Raw genomic sequence first — 24,022 nt, 5'->3', positions numbered from 1 at the left:
GGCTCTAATATCAACTCTCTTCGGCTGAGGTCATCGTAAACGCCGCTCTGACAGAGACTGAACACAGATGCCGAGGAGCAGATAGTGTTACAAAAACACAAGGAGGGAAATAACTGTTTAAAGTGGACTGCAATTCCCCGAGAGCTTTAACCCCCTGTAAAGACTCTCACAGCTTCTCGTGACGAACCTGCCGACCCCGCAACATTAATACTGGCTTTCACGTATTCTGGAGTGATTTTTCATGATTGGCTGATCCCTCTCCAGTATCCTAACGTTCTATTAAGCAATCTTGCCATTCACAATTGTCCAGGAAGGTTTCATCTACAGTACGTTCAATTGGTATTGGCAGCGTTATCATTTCTTTCTCGGTAAATATGTTTCGAAAAGGTGCTTCGGACATGAAATTTGATTCTATGTTGGCAGAAGCCTCAGTAATTCACTCAAGTAAAGAAATCAATACATAAATGTCCATATAGTGTAATGGGAAAATTGGAAAAATTGGGCCATTTTTCTAAGGAATGATTTTGTCACAGTGCACAAGGGTTAATACTTCTTAAGCCTCATCTGTGGTCGCTCAGTACATCACAGTTTCTTCATGTTGAACGAAAAACTTTCAACCAACTTCGAGCATCATGTTTGATCAACAATGGAGTCTTGTTGCACTATTGTTTTTCTTTCAAACAATTGGACTTGTTCAAGGTTATTCTGAAGCTTCTCCTTGGAAAACTCCGGTCAGAAATCTTGCACCCAATTTTAGTCTAGACAATCTGAAACTTAGAAATTCATCCTGACATCATTGTATAATTTATGGTCACCTCATGAGTGAACTACTTGTGTTCTAACCAAAATCTGCTAAAAATCATGTCAATCTATTATAGAAAACGCTATCTCAATGGCCGCCGCCTGGGCGCCGCCATGTTTATTTCCCATACCGACTTTGAAGCTAAGCAGGAAAGTGCCTGGTTAGAACTGGGATGGGAGACCGTTCCTCCGATGCTAAGCAGGGAAAGGCCTGGTTAGGACTGGGATGGGAGACCGTTCCTCCGATGCTAAGCAGGAAAGTGCCTGGTTAGAACTGGGATGGGAGACCGTTCCTCCGATGCTAAACAGGGAAAGGCCTGGTTAGGACTGGGATGGGAGACCGTTTGGGAACACCAGGAAGCCTGGCGACAGTACTGAGTGTGTGCGTGGTTGGTGTTATTACATCCGCGGCCGGCCCCCACGTGACGAGTCCCACCGCTCGCGGGCATTGGCCACGGGTCCATATGGACCGCGGTGCTGCTGTCCGAGGACAACCCGCCGTCACACAAACGCGAGTGCACGAGATCTGACTGCCGTGCGTGTGCGCGCGTACAAACAGGGCGATGTGTGTGTGCGTGTGTGTGTGTGTGTGTGTATGTGTGCGTGCGCATCCAAACAGGGCCATGTGTGCGTGTGTGTGCGTGTGCGTATGTGTGTGCGTGCCCAAAACCTCCTCAAACACGAGCCTCTAATCACACGCGCTGCTCCGACTGATTTCTCCTCCGTGTGAGTAAAAGCGAAAATGACACTACAACTTAACGAGCGCATGGCCTGCACTGCGTAGTTTTTTTTCTTTTTATCTTTTTTTTACTTTGCTGCTGTACCATTTGTTTTCTATTTTGCTTTCACGTATTGAGCCCAGAGGTACATTTTATTCTCAAGCAGCTTGGAAAGCATTGCCAATTTTATTGTAAGGTTATAAATACTGTCTAACCACGATCATTAGGCTATTTCATTTCTAAACCTACTCATTATTTTTTGGATTGTAAACTACCGTGATGCACCAAACCACGGGTCCTGCACTTTGAACCAAAGCGTTAGAGCTGAACCCCTAATATTTATCCATAATTATTCCACTGTCTCTTGAATTCTATTCCCTGAGTTTTGCGAAAATATTGTCGTTGTAGTTTATAAGAAAGGAGCACGGGTGCATCAAACACTCCAATTGCAGTTTGTTTGACATTTTTTTTTGCATTCATTCTTTTACTCATTTGTAGTGGCCATAGTTTTTGGCATGGGTTGGGAACCACTGGTCTACAGCTGAACTGTGTGACGGGTTGGACATTTCTTTGTAATCACTCATAATCTCAGAATATCAAATGTGGAGACTAGCGAGGCCCGGCCGAAGGCCGGGTCTCAGCTAGTAGAAATATATTTACAGAGAAATGATTGTAGTGTGTGTTTGTTTTCCATGCTGATGTCCTGAATGTATTTATCATTTGCAAAATGATAAATAAAGGGGGCAAAGATAGAGTTGGTCAATTAATCAAGTATAGCCACTATGTACATCATCTTCAGTACAAATAAAAAGAATAAAAAAATGTATAAGTTGTACTCAGCAGTATTATTTGACTGAAACCTACACATGAAACAAACATTGGAGAGGAAAAAAAAGGTTTTGTACAAAAACATTTAAAGAAACTATAATATTTTCCTTCCATAGGAGAAAAAGTGAAATGTACAGTTTTGATATTTTCTCATGTAAAGACCATGAATGAGTCTAGCCTCCGGGGCAGTGGCGTGTCTCATAGGTGCTGCTCCTCAAACATGATCTGGGCGTACACCGTCCCGTTCGGATTCGCCTTGGTCTCTGGTAAAGGCCTGACCAAGTCCAGCTCGGCGTATGTCAGGTTCTCCTCCACTATCTTCGGCTGCAACAGACACACGAGCAAATTCACACAGAATTAACCAAAAAATCCTGAGATTCTGAATCACATTTCTGAGGGAGTTCTAGCCACAAATGCGTACATACAGGTTAATTGGTAGGGTTTGGGTTAAAGGGGGGGTATCATACAAAATGCACTTTTTGAGCTTTTAACCATTACATTGTTGTTCTCAAGTCATTTGATTTTACATTTGGTTGTATCTTCTACTGTTGAAGCACTCCAATCTATTTTTTTTTTCTTCTGGATTTTGTTTTGGAATCCCAGAAGTCTCTACCTCATTGTAAAACTCCAAAAACATCATTGGACCCAGAGCTGCCGGGTACCAAAATGTTGAGGTGCTCAAAAACAGGTTTAGAAGCCACTATATTGCTCATGGTTTAGGTAGATATGAGAAAACAGGAGTACTTGGAGATGCAAAGTCTACATATAAGGCCTGACCACTGTGCCACCCCACTAGTTTGTATTGTATATTATTAAAGATCGGAGGAGACATGGGAGGTGGCACCAGTGGTGAGAAGTACAGTATGGGAACCATTTTCTCCCACAACACTATTAAGACTAATTAGAGGGCTGTCGCCTGGAAGCATCAATTAAAATGTGTCGATCCTAAAAATTGTGACACAATTAAATCCAAATGGCTCCAACACAGCGGATAAAGCGTCATCATCCGGAGACATTTGAGCTGGTTTTTGGTTTGGTTGCTGTGACTGGGGTCTGGTCACATGCCATTCTGTTTAGGCAGTTTCAGCTTTGCCTTTTGCCAAAACCGAGTTCTTCTCTCCATGCGCCGTTTGGGCCACCAAGAGCAGAGTGACCTCGGGTGCACTCCTTACCACAACATGTTCTGGAATGGAACAACAAAATTCTGTTTTGAACCCACAAATCTTGGCTTCGAGAAGTGCTCGTATAGACCTATATGGAGGCTGTACCTTTCTGTATCATTGGGAGAGGAATGGAATTAACCACAAACCAAAACTTTTGTAGATGTTCAAAAACTATGACAAACAACTATGAACCAATTCTATCTGTTTCTAAAGTGTTATTGTAGAAAAAAGTTTACCGAGCTGAAGGACCTTTTTTTCAACAATAGAAAATCCTGTACAACTGTGAGCTTAAACAAAAAAACATTATTAGTATTGTATTGTAGGGTAATCACTGCAGTGTTAGTTTCGTCGACTAAAATATTTAGTCTTAATTTTAGTCAAAGTGTTATTTTTGACGACTAAAATTGGACTAACACTAAATTAAAAGTTTCTCATGGACTAAAACTATGACTAAAATGTCCAGATATTTTAGTCGACTAAAATAAGACTAAATAAAAATGAAAAGGAGAGACTAAAATCATCCAAACTTCTATTGACAGTTTGAAAGAGCCTCATATCATGTAAATTATCTGCCAAATGAACAGGTCTGAGCTTTGTTCATGTGGAGCAGCCCCATGAAGCAGAGGAACAAGATTTATATATTATATATAATATATAAATATATAAATGCAAAGTCGACTAAATACGTCTTAAATTTAGTCGATTAAATTTACTTGCAATTTTAGTCGACTAAAACTAGACTAAAATTGAAGATATTTTTTTTGACTAAAACTAGACTAAAATCGAATTACATTTTCGTCAAAAGACTAAGACTAAAACTAAATTAAAATATGTTGTCAAAATTAACACTGAATCACTGTAGAAATTGTTTAGAATATGAAATTAATTTATATGATTTGTATCCGACAACTATCAAAATAACGTCCCATCCTTAATGGGGTTTTTACAGGTTCTCGCTTTGTTTCTCTTGGGAGTTGCACCATTCCTCTCATTTGTTTTCGTAGAAGACGCCCAGCAGCACCGTAGTTCAAGGCCACGAGACAAATAACTCTCGTGAACAGTCGGCAAACAAGACTTTTAGACAGCTCTCTGATGTATGTCCAGCAAAATGGAATGCGGTCAGAGTCCTCGGAATCCCGACAAGGAGCGACGAAAACACGATACTCACCAACAACACCTTCCTCGGTTGCGGTTTTAAAAGTTTGGTCTTTCGCGTCTTGTCCCCGATCGGAACTGCGAAGACACGACAGGGCTTTAAGTGCATGCGGTAAATGAAAGCAATATATGTTTACGTGAACTATCTCAACAAGACCTCAAGAATTTCAAAATGGTCATCCCTAAGGCTTTCCCTGCAACATCAGCAATAAATTAAAGGAAATTTCGGGGGCCTCTGAGCAAACAAGTGAAGCTGTGAGTCTGGCACGGACTTAAATATGTGTATTTGCTTTTGGAGTTTAAAAAAAAGAGACATATTGCTTTCCACGGGCTAATTATAGGGTCAAACCGGTGTGGCCGTGGCCTGTTATGGGCAAGAATGTTTTCACAGTCAATGAAAGGAAACATCTTTGGAAGTCAAGAGTTTACATGTGCGAGGGTGGATGTGTGGAGTCCTGGTGCCAACATGGAAAACTAGAAGCCGAACAACGAGCGAAAGCCTAGAGTAAAGAAGCTGAATGTTGGGCGTTGAATGTAAATACCTTTCGCTGGTATTTCTGGGGGAGTCTCCTCTTGGTAGTGTCTGCTTCGCTTCTTCTTGTACCGTCTTTGTTTTTTGGGTAACGCCGGAGATAGGCTGATGACACTGGTGACTGTCTCTCCAGAGCTGGAAAAGAGTGCAATCTTTGAACTCAAGAAGCCTGTGCAGAACCGTATTTACTTTCTCTTGTCCTTCTCAATACATAAGAGAAACATCAGACACTTTAAGGCTTTAAATCTCACCTTACCCAAAGGTTGGGTAAGGTGAGATTCAAACATATTCTTTGCATTGCTACATCTTGAGCCTGCCATAAGCTTTTAAGGGCTTTCTTGTTTGACCTTTTGTTCACATGTTTGTGTTCGTTTAGGTTTTCTCTCGATCTCTCCACGTGGAATTTCACTTGATGAACTCTAAACCAAAAGTTCTCAACTGGCGGTGTGACTTTACATTCATTTCCAGGTTCAATTTACTCATTGTCTTCGAGAGTTCTAGCGATCGATCAGCGATTGATCGTCAGTTAGTGTGAGCTCGCAGTTATCCAGCTATTTTTCTTTGTAGCGGAAGTCATCAAAGTCATCACCTAGACTTGTCTTTACCTAGAGTTGTTTTGGCTTAAAGGGATATTTCAGGATTTTTGACATAGGGCCTCATTTCCTAGTTATCCAGAGTGTTACTGGTATCTGGAGATATTTTTTTTGTAATTCATGCAGTTCTTATGTTTGAAGAGTTTCGTGGCGCTAGGCTAGTGCAAGGCTAGTGCATTTCTATGGTATCAGCTAGCCTGCATTAAAAACAGTGTGACCCGCTCCACAGAGCACCTGAGGCAAATCACTTATCACGCCAGACTAACCATATAAATGTCTGTGTCCATAGAATAATTTTTGGAATATAACTGACCTTGCCTCACATGAATGATCGCTTATTGAGGGACTATTTTCTATCAGATCACTCCGTCGCTGCGTAGCTTATACAAACACGAAGCTGATGCTGCTCAAACATAAGGTATTTTAAATGCAAAATGGTTAAAATCGACACATCGACACAGACATTTATATTGTTAGCCTGGCGTTATAAGTGATTTTCCTCAGGTGCTCTGTGGAGCGGGTCAGACTGTTTTTAATGCAGGCTAGCTGATACCATAGACATGCGCTAGCCTTGCACTAGCCTAGCACCACGAAACTCTTCAAATATAAGAACTGCATGAATTACAAAAAAAATATCTCCAGGTACCAGCAACACTCTGGATAACTAGGAAATGAGGCCCTATGTCAAAAATCCTGAAATATCCCTTTACGACATTTTGTCTCTTTCCTCAAATGAGCGTGAAGAAGCCACGAGAAGAGAGATGAAACAGTGCCACTTTGGAACTTCATTGGAACTTTGTAAACCTCCTCTAAATTCATCGTTAGCTCAAAATGATGTATCACCCGCACCCCTTTGAAAATGACCCTGTGATCCATTTGCCTCCCGAACCATTACTCTTAACATCGAGACGCGTTTATGGAAGGACAAGTTGGTGTTCTGTCAAATGCATTACCTGTTCTGTGGACTCTTGACCAAGTGGTACGCATCTGCAAAGACAAAGGCGCGTGAGAGACGTTGTGATTGTTGTCTTTTAATAGAAAGTGTGCCAGAGGATGTTGTTGTTGAGGACAAACAGAGGAAGAGTGGTCGAAGGGAAGCAGAGTAGACTGTGGTGGACGGAACCGACCTTTTAACCTCTGCTTCCTGTGGAGGTACTGGCAGGTGACCGTGACCGTGAACATGCACATGCACAGCAGCCCCACGGAGCAGATCAGCACCGCGCACAGGTACACGTCTGAAACACAGGGCAAGATCATACTCAAACGTGTCAGTATTAAGTCTCAATGAAATATACAAGACAAAACAGTCAAGTACCATCTTTTTTTGCCAGATGAGGGTAAGCCTACTTTTAACCCCTTTTCACAAACAATTCCCAGATTGTCTTTAAGGGGAGACACTACAGGCAAAACTAAATTTTTTCAGTTTTCAGGTTTTGGGCCAAATTGGTCTCTGAACATACAAGCTTTCACCCGGAAACCAAAAATATGCCTAATCTTCACAATAACATGTTTAAATATTGCGCTGATTCAATGTTCCCCCATAGACTTATATGGGAGAATGCAATTTCAAGGGCCTTTTTCTCAAAACACATTTTTCTGTCATTGTGGCGACACTATGTCCACGTCAGTCGGACCTAAAGACTTAAAATTTTCCAGCCTTGGACTGAACAATATTTGGAAGATTTTTTCAGAGGGATTTTTTATTATCTAATCCCTTAAGCCCCATTTATTGAGTTTTGAATGTCAAAAAATAAGGCGAAAATTACATTTTTACAAATTTTTCCACTAAAAAACAGCTGATTTTAAAACTAAACAAGAAATCCTAAATCCCCTCTGAAAAAGTCTTGGCAACTCATTCATCAATAAAATGAAACCATAAATTTGAATGTAGCTCTATCCATTATTCAGATTTCGGAATTTTTAGGCATAAAACATCTTGTTCTTATATGAAAAGATAAAATGACAGAAAACTTGCCATGTGTTTTTTTCTCACATTTATGCCAGTGATCGACAGCAACAGTTTCAAATTGATATCTGTAAATATACATTTTTCCCTATTCACCTGCAGTGTCTCGGCTTATTAAACATTGGTTTCTAATATGAACTTGAAATTAACTGCTTTATGGGAAATAACAAACTATACTCTGATTCATGAAGATGTGAAACTGGATTTTTGGAACAAACTTTCTTCGACTCTACACTGTCCAGGGTGAGATAAATGTGAGAATGAATGGCTCAGTTGTGCTAACCCTGGCTTTAATCCAACATGTTCCCACCTCGCCTTAGAAACTGTAAGCCTAGTTTTGAACTAAAAACACTGGGGTAAATTCACCGCAGCTGTGAAAAGTGCTCGGTGCTCGTCTTTAAACCCTGACTGTTTTATTGTACGCACGCCGCGTTTCCCAGAGTTATTTCAGGCGGTCCTGTACATCCTCTGGCCCTGCGCTATTTCGAACCCACCGAGGTCAAACCAGCAAAACGTCTAAATCCAACCCTGTGAGTACAATGCGCCGACCCACCTTGGAACAGGCTCCACAGGCTCTCTTTGGCTCTGGTGGCGGGCAGCACGTGAACTGGAGGGAGAGAGGAGAGGGAAGGAAATGCGTAAAGTCCAGAGTCATCACTGTGGCTGCGGTGATTACACACTGACTGAGTGTTAAATAAAGCTCAGAGGAAGAGACTGGCTCGGAAAGGCACACTCCCAAAACGTCTGTCTCTGGGTCACGACTGTCGTACACAGACAATATGGTGGCACAAAGTTATTATAACGTAACATTTGAGCTGCAACATTGTTTTAATCTGCATTTTCACTCTGGCTAAACAGATCTTCTGAGCTTTTTCGTCTTTTGAGGATTGTGCCAATATTAAAGGTGCATTATGCAACTTTTTCCGTGGAAAGAGAAAGTTGATATTTGTGCGTATTCGATCTTGTAGCCACCCATCGGCTGTACTTTCCATCACAGTGGTCTCTAGGACGCTCCAGGATCAATTGTTTGGAAGGTTTTCTCCCAAGAAAACAAAACAATTGATCCTGGAGCGTTGTAGAGACCACTGTGATGGAAAGTAAAGGCGCCGTGCAGACCACTCATACACTGGATCACAAAAAGGTCAAACATGCACAGATATCAACTTTTTTTTTTGGTATAAAAAGCTGCATTATGCACCTTTGAGTCTTTAAATGTCGTTCAAAGGATTTCATTTGTTTTCAACGGCCTTCGAATCAACAGTCTTTTACTAATAAGGACAATGTTTGATATTTTTTTGTGTGCACATTTTTTCCTAAAGGTTCTTGTGTCCTGTGTCCAACAACCGAAACAGTGGAATGATGGAAAATCTAAATTTCCCTTCATTTCATTGTTTAATTTAATTATTGCAAATCCTTAGAACTGACAAATACATAGATGTGTTTGCTGTATTAAGAAATGTGGTCATTAAAAAGCATTAAAGTGCCTATGACAGGTTTAAATACTTTTGAAAATATTACTTATTAAGAAGGATAACATCAGTTTCAAGTTCATCAGCTGCTTAATTATTTTTTTTTCAGTGAAGCAGCCATTTTAATAAAGATATGTTGGGCAGAAAAGTTATATATTTTTTAAATTGTTAAGCTGCTGAAAGGAAGTGACATAGATATGATACAGACGGCATCTCTGGAATCGCCCACTCATGGTCATGTTGGAAAACAGTTAAGGGGGAAAACAATTTGGAGAAAAATCTAAACTTGCTCTAAATATTCAAAAACTACTTTAACAAATGCTGAATTATGAATATAGTTTTCTACTAAAGAAAGAAACAACGACATGGGGAGGAGCAAAGTGGTTCAACAGCCCATAAATACATAAAAACGGAGAATGCTAACTTGATGCTACATGTTGGCATCAGGGTAATGCTAACGGTTAGCTAGCGCAAGCTACAACTGCCGTTTTTTCACTTCGACTGAACAATGTGCTGTGAGAAAATATCCATATGGGCCCGATTTACACCTGACTTTATTTATGTGTGATAAATAAGTTCATATTCCACCAGAAAATGTCTAAAAAGAGTGAAAAATTGTGTTTCTCTAAAGATTCTATTTTCCCCCTCGGCGAAGCCACGCCCCCTTCTATGACGAGATGCCGTCTGTATCTATAGATAAAGGTAAAGTTCCATAGCAGTTTCACTCATTTCCCATTGACATAACATGGTCGGCGCGGCAACAGTTTAAAATTGTTTGCCTTCAACTATGTCACTTCCTGTCAGTGTCCAATAAGGAAGTGAAACTATGAACACCACAAAAATGGTGAAACTAAAGGAACCTGGGTACAATCTTTAGCAAAATCTTATTAAATATAATTGTGTTAACTATGTTTTAGCAAAAATTGTGTCTAATGTGTCATATGCACTTTAAATTTTCCTTACTGCTCCCTGCATAAACCTGGAGTTCAGTACATTGCGAGACGGGACTAAAATATCAAACTCAGACTTTGTTAAGAAACTCATAAACATACCAATGCCAGCCAAACCTTTCCCTCTCTGGGTTTGGGCATCACCCATGTACTGTGTCGTGCACATGGTCTTCCAAATGGCGATTATTTAATACACTCCATCTCTGAATACTGGCCAAATACATCACACTCATGCTCATTGACACTGTGGACTCAAATGAGTTTTCCAGCTTCACCACATGTGTCCAGAATGACTGCGAAAAAGCTTTCCCCCTTCCAACCCGTCCATCCTGCCCCACACACTGCAGCCCATCTGACCACAGCGGCCATAGCACTTTACAAGAGGCTCTGGAAGTAACACCCCACCATCGTATCTGTCCCACAACCGCCAGCAGCTGATGACGGGACACCTCCCCCCCGGGACGACTGGAGCCTGGCCCACAACCAAAAGCACACGCGAGATGTCTGACGCTGCCCCAGCACGACGCTGTTTTCTCCATGAATCAGCAGCGTTCGAACCGGAGTGGCGGCGAGAGATCAAGGCGTACACGAGCAGACACCGCATAACCCATAATCACACGCTGCACGGAGAGAGACGCTCTATTAAGGGACATCATGGCTGCGCAGCTCTTCTATTTCAAAAGATCTGCTATGTGCTGAAATTAAACAACAGATTTTTGCGGACCGGAATATGACACCGATCCCACAAAGCGTACGGAAAACGCGGAGCCCGAGAATGCGTCGCGAGAGGGAAGTCTGTCAACTGCTGACATGGCATTCGCTCAGAGAATGTTGAAGTCTTTACAGTCAAATAAGTCGTGCACATTGCAGTCATTACCACTCTCCCTTTCTGCGGCGTTGGTTGGCTGATTAATAAGGTCACATGATCAGGTACTTTTCTTGGGTTTTGTGCTGTAGCTTGTAGGGATGCACAGACAGCACTTTCTCTCACACCGATATGAGAACAAGTACTTTCATTTGAGTACCGATTTGAATTCCGATACAAGTACAAGGCATTTGCTTCAAACAATCTGAGGTTATAGGTTGACGTGCCCTGATGAAAACTCCTTTGAGTTGAAACGCGTCGGCGTAATAAACTCTCCACTTTGATTCGAGTCCCTGGGTCCCATTTTCTTTGATTTGATGCTGAGGTCATAACTTGTTCATAGCAGATGGGTTAGTTACTCTGCTCAGTTATATTTACTTAAAGGCACACTGCGTAACATTTTGGACTATATTGTTGCCATCAACACAAAACATGCTCTCAATGACCAGCTCGACACAGAAAATACTATTTTTGCAGTGGCTAATCAAAGAATGGATCTGGATGAGGACCTAACATGTTTAACTCTCAATTCTACTGACTTTAGTCGACATCTCCATGGAGACGAGCTGGAGACGCACCCACTCCCGGTAAAGTTATATCATGTTCAAGTCATGTTTTAGCAGAGGCGAGCTGCTCAAAGCTAAAGCACATGTTTGTTTGAGGTATTTTTCAATGGTGAAAATATCTATCATAAAATTAATGCTTGTATTTCAATTTTGTTTTTTGGGTGAAATCTTACGCGGTGTGGCTTTGAGTAAACTTTCCAATAAAGTCTTCTTTTAAGAGAAGTTGTATCAGAATGTAGCTTATGCTGTTTTATTCATGTATTTAAAATTATTTATTGAATAAGATTTTTGGTAAAAACAAACATTTGTAGAAGCTGCTCAGTACTGTATATGTTGTATTTCTTTATAATAGTATTTAGATGGTTACTTATTAGTTCTACTAGATTGACCTATTTTTTCATTTTCATCAGCACTTACTACTTTATCCGTGCAGATTTGTGTGAGCTTGCACTAACTTGCTAATAGCATTTTTAGCAGGAGTTTCTGTATGTGTTGCTCAATATGGACTTGTTATATCTCTTTTAAAAGCTCTTTACTTTTTAGTCTCTGGCTTTGTTTTACATATGCATTAAATCCCTAAAAAGTGATGTATTGCCAGACCTGTCGGCGGCTAGTTAGCAACATTAGCCTGCTCCTCTTGTAAACAAATACTGTAGTGCAGACGCAGCGCTGCGGTACAATAACATTAGCACGGGTTAAACTCTGATATGGAGAACGTAATCTGTAATAAAGTCAGGTGGAGGATTGTATTTCCACACTTAAGACTTCTCCAGCACATCAAGTGGCATCGGTTTCTGATATCAGGACCACATTAACGCGTCCAAGCGTGTGGTATCGAGCCGATACCCGATACTGGTATCACTGCATCCCTAGTAGTTTGGAGTATAGCTGTATATCCTGGACTTTGTTGCACAATCCAAAAATGCCCTCCACAAATTCAAATCTCACAATTTATTGCTGAATCTGCATTAATCACCATCATCGGTTTGGTGAAAAATTATGGATTGTATTTTACGTTTACTGTGGTCACTTCCCCCTGCTGCCAATAGAGGGAGCTTTTTTCCATGCACACAAACAAAAAGAAAACAGGAAATATCAATGCCAAGGCCTTACAGTAAATGTTGCTGAGTGTAAATCCTGCTCGTGTCAGTCGATACAGCTAATATCCCTGTCTGTCTGTCTGTCTGTCTCTCTCGGTGAATAGAAGCAGCTGCATGTTGGAATAATTAGCGCACACATGGGTCTTCTCCACTGTTTCCCATGAAGCTGCCTTTCTCCAGACTCCTTTTGACTCAATCTCTCTCAAACGCGGGCATCAGATAACAGTGGGAACATCCCAACAGGCCGGGTTTTGTTCAGCTCGGGCCACAGTGCCGCTTTTCAAATGCTTTCAGGGCCATTCGTTGGACGTCCAAACCCCACAGACAATCGCGATGGAAATAATAAGCCCCTATACCCTCGAGTCACCGCTTTAATTCACTGTATAATATATGAGTGGACATGAATACCGGCACAGAGAAGGATTATGCGCGCACTGTAGTTGAACCAACTTCAGCAATCCACTTCCCATTGGTGCACTGTATCTCGTGCAATAATAGAAGTGACAGTTTTTCATTCATTTGGGGGTAAACAGGAAGACGCTTGTGGGCTGAAGATTGCAGATAATAACAGGGGTAAAATAGGAGCTAAAGGGATAGACAGCAGCATTTGCAGAACTTCTTAGTGTCTCCATGTTTGTTTTATTCTACCAAAGTTCAGGTGGTCCTACCTCGTTCCCGTTATATCCTATAGCTGGCCTGACGACCCACTGAAAGGCCTGTTCCTGTTTTTCCTTGCCTTCTTTATATAGAACTTTCCGAATGGAGCTTCCCTGTTGTTACTTAAACAATCAGCTCCCACTCGCCCGCTCATCACATACAGCTCACACATGTGCAAGGCCAGCCCTGTGACCTCACACATAGGGCTTGGTGGTGTGCCCAAAAAAATAATGTATATGATCACGGTTTTAAACTGTTTTTCCTCTTTGAGCTTGGTCTCGATTTTCAATTATACCATATGCAGCTTATTAAGAGAAAAGCTTATCCAAAGAATGGGGATGTCAACCTCTTAACCCTCGCCGCCTTCACCAAGCGCATTTTCTCCAGACCCAAGTCTAAAAGGTTGCAGCCTACTGGCCAGTATAACACTTCATTTGAAAGCGAAGACCTACAAATATATATATATAAATCTATTTGCCTACCGTTTTTGTTACTTTTTCATTGCTTTCCTGTTAGTCTTTTTTTGTCACTTTGTTGTCACGTTTTCATAAAATTTTTGCCGCTATTTTGACACTTTTTTCAAGAAGCTTTTAGATTTTGTGTTAATCCAAACTGGAGAAAATGCCTTACACAAAGGTTAAAGCAGTACTAAGTAACTTAATAACCTTAAAGGGACTATAAGGAGTTTAAAAATGTTAAAATTAAGTATTTTCCTCCCCCTACATGTTCCAGCCATGTCCTAATGTGTAGAATGAGCTCAGACCTGTTCACCACAACTGCCTCTAAAATCCTGTACGGTCACTCAAAAAGGTGTCACTTCGGCCCGAATTGCCGTCATGCACGAGCTTAATATAGAAGGTGCAGTTACACATATGGCCTGAGGTGGCAGTAGTGAGTATAAAATGGCGAACTTGCTTCCGGCCCCTTTAATAAATCCTTTCTGTAGTTCCTCTGGGGGTAATACAAGTGTTAATGGGATGACTGGGAGGGTCTTTCATCTCCCCCTGGTGTCTCTGGCCAGAAAACCACAATTGCAACTTTGCTGCCACCGCACCAGATACAACCAATACACACGAATAGAATCACGAAGAAGGCTAAAGGGCAAAGCTAACTGCGGGCTAGCGCCACATGAAACAGTATTTAAAGCCAAGTTTGAGTGAAAAAAAATATTTCCATTGTGTAATTGGATGTACAATATCCCTCTCTCCCTTTGTCTTTTCTGTCAGTGTAGTATTTACTCTCATGGACAATTAGTGTGTTGAAAAATCGCAACTTGCTATGACACCTGCAGTGGCACTTATGGCTTCTAGGGGCAAAAGTTACTTAGTACTGATTCAAGGTTAACCCAACTAAATATTTATTTTACCACAAAATTAGATACAGACTAGTCAATTTCTTGACTTGATAAAGTCAAGAAATAGGATGATGCAATGCAAACAATTATGCAATTAATATGTTATTTATTATTGTCCAAACACACTTGTATATACTCAATACAGTATATATATATTTGGCATGTCACCTTGTTATTTATCAGAACTCCTCCAGCCCTATGTTCCAGCCAGAGCTTAGTGGTCTGCTGACCAGTTCCTCCTGGCTCTTCCCAGTACCAGGCTGGACACCAGAGGACATAAACCTGTTCTGTCCTTTTGCACTTGTACATTAGATCTACATAGACTTCAGGTAAAGTTTTTGGCACCAGTTTGAGTTTGAGAGATACCTGGCCTTAATTGTTTTCCTATTGTTGTACATTTGTTGCATTGTATATTTATTGTTTTACAGCAGTATACAGTGTTGGCTGTTTTAAATGATTTGATATCGTTATCCTTCCACACAGCATAACCATTAATTGTTAATGCTTCCCTAAAAAGCAAACACTGAAAGTTGACAGCTCTGTTTGAGGACGGCTCGTGGAAACACCTGGCCACCTGACGCCATCTGACCGCCGGCATTCCTTCAAGCCATACGTCACCACCAGAGACAAACACTCGCACATATGTCCACACGGCACACAGACCCGTGCCTGCCCTGCCACGGTGGGGGCAGGAGCGGGTCCCAGCGGGGTGTTTCCTCTCAGATGTTAAGCTGATGTTTATCGTGGCTGTCAAGTGTTAGGTGGGGGAACGGAGGAGGAAATACCAGCCCGCTGCTCCACGGCTCACTCGTAAAAACCCTGCTGGTGTTTGGGCTGGTCGTTACTGCCCACCAGCCAGGAGGAACCCGTTTACGATCTTTGTTGTTGTTTAGCGTGTTTTTTATTTTACATTTCAAGTAAGGGAAAGGCGCGGCTTGAAACACAGCTCCAGGTATGTTTCTGATGAGAGAAACTTGTTTTTAATCCAAGCCATTAACAGTGAGGTCACCAGCTGGCCTTCATTACCCCCTTCTACTATTTGGAATCACTTACTCACAGCTTTTTCTGTGATCGTAGATAAAACACGGTGATAGAAGTATAGTTTTACGGCGTTTCCTTGTCCCAGCCACCCATTTCCTCTCGTTGCAATTACTGCATGCACTCAAATATGCTTTTTTTTCTCTTTGGCCGTAATTTCCCACAGCTTCCTTTGATGAAAATGGCCATCCGCATCCTTGACCAGAACAGTTTAAGGGCCAGACATGAGCCAGCTGCCCCACTCCTCCACCGCCACCCATTTTTTGGATCTCCTCTCCCTCCTCCTCCAGCTGTATCTGTTGTTCCGCTCGGTTCTACTTTTGGGAGGGAAAGTCGGCGCCGGTGCCAATGACAACAGCCCCCGGGTCGTGCGTCTGCGTGTCTGACCGAGCCTCCGCGCTTTGGCTCTGGGACGCCCTTGGAAGTCGCAGCCTGAAGGAACTCAAAGGCTCCAGCGGAAAATGTGCCGAGCGGTGTCTAGTGTTGTCTCGGAATCTACGATAACGGCGGGGATGATACAGAGAGGTGTCCTTCCACTTCCTTTTATTATACTGGGCATTGGTAGGTGACACACAGTATGCAGTACAATTCGAATACTCTCAGCAGACGAGTCCTATTTTCTGTCCAAAAGCAGGAGCGTCTCGGATCATTTCTTGTCATTCCAATGCAAAACACTTTCCAAAAGCCTTCACAAACGTCTCTCACCTCTGATCAACAACAGGTGGAGAGGAACGTTGATTTATCTGATATTTATGGACTAGTTTTCTCCCATATTAGTTTTAGCATAGCATGAAAATAGACCAAACTCAACCATCACGATGTTTATCTTACCCTGGAAATCCCTGCAACAACATGGCGGCACTCTTTCATCCTTCCCACCCGTATTCATTCACAAATATTGACGAGTTGGGTATCCATGTGTAGCACGACGTGGAACAACAATGGCCATAGCTGTGGCTCAAGATGAGGTTTTCATCACACTCTTGCAACAACATCTTCACTTCAGTAGCTCCTACAGACGCCAAACCTTCCTGTCTTGTATACTTAAGAATATTTCAAAGGTTTTTTCCATATCTAATTCCCAACCTGACATTTTGGAGATTTGAACAGAAAAAAACAAGTTTTTTTCATTTACAAATATCTTATTCCAAAATCTTTCAAAAACTGCTCATTTCTGTCGTTTGGCCGGAGTGGAGTTGAAACAATGTCGCCACGTATTAATTTGACTGGCACTTTCATTGAATACCAGAAAACAAAGATCTTTCGGCAAACAATGTGTCCTACTTAAAGGGACAGGCCACCGTTTTTCCATACTGAGATATGTTCTTGCCGCAGCTTAGACGAGTTGATGTGTACCTGTCTAGTCGCTCAGTCACACAAAAAGACCAAAAATGTTGTTAGCATTTAGCCTCTCCGCCTCTCCTCTATGAGGCCAAACAGGGTTGACGTTAGAAGCGACCGAGCTCTTCCACGTTTTCCCTATTTAACAGGAAGATCCCAGTTTAGTGCAGTGAAGTGAAGATATTACTGCATGGACGTCAAAGTGCTCCAAAGGTGTTATTACGCCTCACAATATAGTACCCCTTATTATCCACTTAGAAAATCGACATGTTTAATTTTGTGTAACTAGACTTGGATCATGTAAACATATTTAATAAGGGAAACCCTAGAAGAGCTCAGTCGCTTTTAACTTCATCACCGTTAGGCCCCATAGAGGAGACAGTTTTGGTCTTTTTGCGTGACTGAGCGCACTCATAAAGACCAAGCAGTTACGCATCAACTCATCTAAGCTCAGGTATGAACATACTGTATCTCAGTATGGAAAAACGGTGGCCTGTTCCTTTAAATAAGCATTGCATCTTTGTACAGAAGAGAAAGGGCGTGGAGTCGGCTACCCAGGCTGCCCATACTGTAGAGTATATTACAGTATATTACATCATAGAGTATATTACAGTATATTACATCATTTTTCAGCAGCAGTTTTAATTCTCACACTCTCTGCTGTCTCTGCCATTTATCAAAGTGACACAATGTCATGAGGTTCAACATGTTCACAGCTTGTCTGTATCAATGAACTTTCTGCTTTCTAATCAAAAGCAGAAAGTGCAGAGAAGCCACTTTGCCAGATAAATGACATCACCGAGTTGCGGCTTGACAAATTGTTGCTACTGAGCCGTGTAAGCTATTTGTAGACATTTGAACATGTCAGAGAGTTTTGCTTTTTATTTAACAGCTTTTTTTCCCCCACATGTGCAGCCCATATCTAATGTCTATGCCTTTGTAACTTTACTCCAGTGCATGTATCTAACATCGATGCTCTCACTATCATCGCGAATGCCTCTGCAAGCGCTTCTGTTGTGGTTTCCAAAGTGGCTGTTAAAGTCTCCGCCCTCGCCCCCATCAAAAGAATGAGGTCATGCCGCGGGATGGGCAAGGAGACTCCGGATTACGTTTATTGCATTGCGGCGCGGTATCGTTTTCACTCGGAGAAACCGTTTTCGCCCAAGAACGGGAGCCCGGCATCGCTTATTGGCACGTATGCGACGCAACGCTAACTCAGAAATGATGACGGAGAATCTGCAAACTATGGACACACACCAGCAAACCTTTTGTGAATGGATTTGTGAAGTTTGGGGGAAAATCTGGAAGTTTTTTGCAAACATAAGGCCAGCAGATCAAAGCTCATAAGAGTCCAGCAGGTACACCGAATGTTTGCGGTCATGTAATGCATCATGGGTCATTAACGCAAGAGGTATCAACACAGGTATACAGTGGCAAACTCATTTCTGCTCCACAAAGTCTTTTTCAAACTTTTGCTGAAGTGAAAAATCTTTTGCAAACAACAAATTAACCTGTTTCCATGGGATTGTGTGATGTTCAATACCTACAAACCTGGTAGTCAGGGGCGGACTGGCCATATGTCCATTCTGGACGAGCACAGAAGGGCCACTGGCTCTAGGGCCACCAGTCCCGCCTCAACCAAGCTTTACCCAAATCTAAAAGCTAAAAAGAAAAGCATCAAAATAGTGAGAAAAAGGGGATGAAAAGTCAACAAAAAAATGAGAAAAACACAACAAAAAATGATACAAAAAATAGCTCAAAAAACGACAAAAATAAGACAAAAATGTGGCGATGTGACGAAAAGTTTTCATCACTTTTGTAGGTCTTAGCTTTCAAATGAGGCGTTACATTGTTGATCTCCAGTCGAGAAGCTTTTAGATTTGGGTAAAGCCCAGTATAAAAAAAACATGAATCTAAAAGGAATTCCGTGGAGTATGGTGCACCACAAGGTTCAATTTTGGGACCATTATTATTTATTATTTATATTAACGATTTTGCTTCTGTTTCTACGACCACCTTTCCAGTTCTTTTTGCTGATGATACCAATCAAAAAAAATAAAATAATAAAAAGCCAAACTGGGAAAAATGCACTCGTTAATGTTGGGTGGTAAAAGGTTAAAATATGTATTTGTGGAAGTGCACAATTACGCTAATTTGGGCCAGGCTGGTCAGAGTCCAGGGCTGTTTTTCAGTCCCAGTCCGCCCCTGCTGGTAGTTCAGACCTCAACCAGTTTTTCAGTTGTCTCGAACCGGAATCGCAATCAAGTATTTTCTCACGTACATGCAGCGCTACCAATTCAACCAGTGGTTCTCAAACTTTTCACACCAAATGCCACCTAAGAAAAAAAAGTTCTCTCAGTATCAGATGAGATCTTGGCCAAAACAAGGTCTTAAATTGGACTGAGCCACGACTAAAGCAGTTCTCAACAAGGTCAAGTCCAAAAAACGAAAACAAATAAACTGCCTGAATCTCCCAAAAGAGTGTACACTTGGAATGAACTAACTATTATGACCTGGGGTTGCTGCAGTTGGTCAGGTCCAGGATCATTAACACTACGTGCCCAGGAAGATCAGCTGAACGTCTTGATGACCAGGTTATTCCATCAATGGATTCCTTCTTCCCTGATGTATTCCACGATGACAATGCCAGGGTTCATCACCACAGTGTCCAGATCTTAACCCCATTGAGAACACAGTGAAGATCCAGCAGTATGTTTTGGTTTTACCCTCTCGATTCCAACAAAATGTCTCACCTCTGAGCTCCGTGGCCGCCGTGGAGTTGGACGACGCCTTCCACCTCTCCTGGTGCTTCTTGAACTCCTGCACCCGGCACATGTACAGCCCCCGGTCCCCCTCCGCCACGTTCAAGATCAGCAGGTCAAAGATCCTCCCCTGCTTCACCACGGTCAGCCTCATCTTGGGCCAGGAGAAGCTCTTGGTGTAGTTGCCGTAGAAACGGGCCTTGCGCATGTTGACCCGGGCGATGAGGAGCTCGTCCTGCGCCCGCTCGGCGCCGGCGGGCAGGAAGGTCCACTTGACGACCGGGAGCGCGGCATTTCTGCGGCGCTGGGAGACCATGCAGGACAGGGTGATGTTCTGACCCTCCTGGGCTACCGTAAAGGGGGAGGGGATGACGGTGACGTTGATGGACGAACATAAACCTGAAAGACAAAATGGAAGATCAAAGTGGTAGAAAGAGTGTGTTTTCTCCATTGAAAACAGAAGGTTGACTGTGGTAGAGCGTTTGCATTATTTTGAAGTATCAATACTCTTAAATGAGTAGACACAATTGCTCCCAATGTGAGTTAGTAGATCTCCATGTGTTTTTGTGTCCTGCTCTTCATTTTATGGTGTTTTCTATGGAACTATTAGATTTTCCACTTGATATTAAATATTATTGCAGTGTTTTCCAACCATGGCTACGGAGACCCCTGGGGGTACTTGAGATTAAAAAAAAGAAGCTGAAACTGAGAAGAGTTTCATTATTTCTTTCAAAGGAAAGTTGATTTGAATTAAGTTTTGTTTTGAATACAAGGCTCAGCTCATCACTAATGAATTTCGTTTGGTTTAGTTGATCTCTATTGGCAGGATCCTTGAGGTAGGGGGTACTAGGAGTGTAAATGAACGACTCAAGTGCCATGAGAGACAACAAAAAGGCTGTGAATCATTGTATTACTTCATGGATTGTGACACAGTTACCTTTAGTCACTTTTAGACATAAATCAGACTCTAAATCGCAGTTACTCAATACAAGTAAGTAGTAATTTCATTCACTACTTGAGCCAAGTAACGTTACTCTTACTCAGGTACATATTCTGGCTTCTCTAGCCACCTCTGGCTGTGTCCTTTGGCGAGACACCTTCCTTGTCTCCGATGTATGTGTCTGTGAGTGGTTCCTTGATGTGAAGTGCTCTGAGTGCCTGGTTGAGGTAAAAATGTGTCATCTACTTCCAGACATTTGTGTACTGGTATCTCAGTTGCTAGATATTGCTAGTTGTATGTGTCTCATGCAACAAACAGCGGGAGACAATCGGTTGACAAACTTAAAGGGATTATGTAGAGTTTAAAAACCACAACTGCCTCTAAAATCCTGCACTGCCACTCAAAAAGTTGTGAATTTGGGTCCGGAGTGCCGTCAATAGAACCTGCAGCTACGCGTAAGACCTGTGGTGGCAGTAGTGAGCATAAAAATGAATAACTTGCATCTAGTCCCTTTAAGATATAAAAGCAATTGAACAGTAGGAAAAAAAAGGAATAGGCATTTTTTGCTTTCTATTTTGGACAAGCTCTCTACTCTGACTTATAGCTCTTATCACATCCTACCAACACTTCATGGAGTACTTAACGCTTATTTTCACTAACAGCAAAGAGAGTGACTCCTTCCCCTCATTACGACGTCACACATTTGTTTTGAGTATGCACTGAATTACAGCCAAACCTAATTAGTTCCTTCTGTTACGATTTATTCACTCACTTAAGGACTTTTGGACATGTAGTGTGAGTTATATGTGTTGTGGATGTAGTTCTGCAAAACACCAGCGGAGGGCGCATTTCCACTCCCACTGCTGCAGTTACCAGGGAAGCGGCTCAAATGGAAAGTGCTACGAATAACGGCTATCGGGAAAACATGCTACTCTGCACAGGAAAGAGAACTATTACTCTCTATCACGTATAGCAGAGTGTGGGCTGGCGTTTTGAGTGCGGATCAGGGAAACGGACTAAATATGCACCACTCCAAGTATTGTTTTTCATGAGGATGTCGCTTTATGACGAAGTAAACGGCTAAAAAAGTCGATTTTGTCTTTTATAGAAGCTCTTTAAACTTGCTCAAAACACTTCAGTGCCGCAGCGTTACCAGCACGACTTTCTCTCGGATTAACCCCTTAACTCCCACTTGAACCGAGCACATTTTCTCCAGTTTGGCTTTACCCGAGTCCAAAAGCTTCATCAAAAAAAGCAGAGACGAAAACAATGATGGAAATGGGACAAAAAAGTGAGAAAACATTGACAAAAAAGTGACGAAAAATTTATGAAAAAGTGGCAAAAATGTCACAAAAATGTCACAAGAAATTGACAAAAAATGTGACAAAAAATGACAAAAATGTGACAAAAAAAAGACAAAAATGTGACCAAAAAATGACAAAAATGTGACAAAAAAATGACAAAAATGTGATAAAAATTCGACCAAAAAAATGACAAAAATGTGACAAAAAATGACCAAAAATTGACCAAAAATTGACAAAAAATGACAACAAAAAAATGAGAAAATGTCACAAAATGTTACAGAAACACTACAAAAATGTGATAAAAATTTGACAAAAAAAAGACCAAAATTTGACAAAAAATGATGAAAAAAATGTCAAAAAGATACAAAAATGAGTTGAATACCCAACAAAAAAGTGATGGAGAAAAAATGTGTTAATGTGTGTACGTGAGGAAAAAGATCCTCTCGGTTCAGGCGGGAGTTAAGAGGTTAAAGTCACGCAGCAACACAAACGTGATTTCAAGTTTTACAGCCGATTTAAAAGGCTTTGTTGTTGCCAAACAGCCGCGCCACATCCTGCGGCTCCGCGACTTGTTGCTTACGACGCGCGTGGCACTATCGCAGGTCCCCGCATCTGCTTTTGCCTTTACCGGGTAATTTCATAATCCCTCGCTTTCCATGACACCCGAGCGTTTCTCCTGTCGCGCAGCCTCAAGGCTCCCAGCTCAGCGTGTAATGAAAACCAGCCCCTCTCCCACTCCGGCGGCCGAGGGACCCCAACATCAGCTGAGATTGAAACATTATCCGACGGAGACTGCTACCTTTTTCTTCCTTGCTGGAATATGGTTGTGAAAAATGCAAAAAATGTCATGACTTCCCTAATTTCCTTCCATTTAAATCTCGTTTTGTCCAGATTTAGTGTTTCTTCAAGTCAGTATTGGATGACAAAACTTTATTGAACATCAAAGTTTGCTTCCAGCCCTAATCTGAGGTCGTCTACACTTTCCTAACAGAGGACAACTCACGAATGTCAAGTATGGTTAAGATGCAGCTTCCAATTACCATCGCTGCACAAGTTGTGAACCTCTTCTCACTTGTCCATCCGCTGTCAACCATCAGATCTGCTAAGTATGTCATAAACTCCTCTGCAGTTGACTTGGAAGAGGATTTTTGCCTCTTGAGCACTGATCAAATAACAGTTTCCTACCTCCAAAGAGCGCTTGGGTGAGGACGGCAAACAGCGCCGAGCAGAACTTCATTTTCACACGACTGCAGCCTCCATAAAGTCAGCGTTAAATGACTCTGGGATCTCAGGAGCCCCCCCTGGTTTCCTCCTCCTCCTCCTCTTCCTCCTCCTCCTCCTCCTCTCAACGCTAGCCTGTAACATGAAACACTGGGACGCCCCGGCTCTGCTGCGGACCTCCCTCGGCCCCTCCCCGAGCTGTGGCCGAACAATGACAACAGTTGAGTTCGGGGCTGTCGGCAAAAGTGATGAGGTAAACAAAGTGAGGATCTGTTCTGAAGAGAGGGGGAAATATAGCATGGTGTTGTTTTGAATTTCTTTGCGTGTCTTGATTTTGGGCATTTTTGAAAGAATTGGGTTCAATGTTGCGCAAAAAAATGTAGGTTTGCCATTTGCTGAAATCCTCTTGTTCAACTGACTGAATGTTATGAGTGCACAGAGCTGCTGCTGGAGTCTGCAGCTCAGTGTCCACAATAACATTCCTTTAGAGCAAACATTTCAGGCCGCGACCCCCCCAAAGTCACTCAACCAATAAACCCGGGACCTCCCACTGTAAAAATGTGCAAAACATTTCAAATCTGGTTTAACCGCCTTCACCGAGCACATTTTCTCCAGTTAAGATATAAACACAGCAAAAAAGAAAACAGGCGACAAAAAAGTTATGGAAAAAGCAACAAAAATGTGACAAAATACCACCA

At 42.0% G+C, this 24,022-nt stretch overlaps 1 protein-coding gene across 1 annotated transcript; it reads right to left on the bottom strand.

Annotated features, from left to right (window-relative positions):
* Nucleotides 1-2,412: 2,412 nt before the first annotated feature.
* vstm4b (V-set and transmembrane domain containing 4b) lies at nt 2,413-23,395 on the bottom strand. Its single transcript, XM_079577998.1, has 8 exons — nt 23,289-23,395; nt 19,851-20,258; nt 8,311-8,364; nt 6,919-7,026; nt 6,745-6,778; nt 5,209-5,333; nt 4,680-4,744; nt 2,413-2,672 (listed from the first exon to the last, which is right to left on the bottom strand). Exons 1-8 carry the CDS (start codon nt 23,338-23,340, stop codon nt 2,547-2,549), a joined length of 972 nt encoding a protein of 323 aa, XP_079434124.1. The 5' UTR covers nt 23,341-23,395; the 3' UTR covers nt 2,413-2,546.
* Between the last annotated feature and the right edge of the window lie 627 nt (nt 23,396-24,022).

The sequence above is a fragment of the Gobius niger genome (genome assembly GCF_951799975.1).
Source record: "Gobius niger genome assembly, chromosome: 19".
NCBI lineage: Eukaryota > Metazoa > Chordata > Actinopteri > Gobiiformes > Gobiidae > Gobius > Gobius niger.
The sequence above is the reverse complement of the archived record's forward strand: the minus strand, read 5'-3'. Positions and strand labels throughout refer to the sequence as shown.

Bases quoted from the DNA above. Each gene is read 5' to 3' on its own strand.
- vstm4b (XM_079577998.1), bottom strand. From the start codon at position 23,340: ATGAAGTTCTGCTCGGCGCTGTTTGCCGTCCTCACCCAAGCGCTCTTT. The intron at 8,365-19,850 runs GTGAGACATTTT...CTCTCCCTCCAG, and splicing joins GGCGGCCACGGAGCTCAGAG to TTCACGTGCTGCCCGCCACC. The intron at 6,779-6,918 runs GTCGGTTCCGTC...TTGTCTTTGCAG, and splicing joins CAGGAAGCAGAGGTTAAAAG to ATGCGTACCACTTGGTCAAG.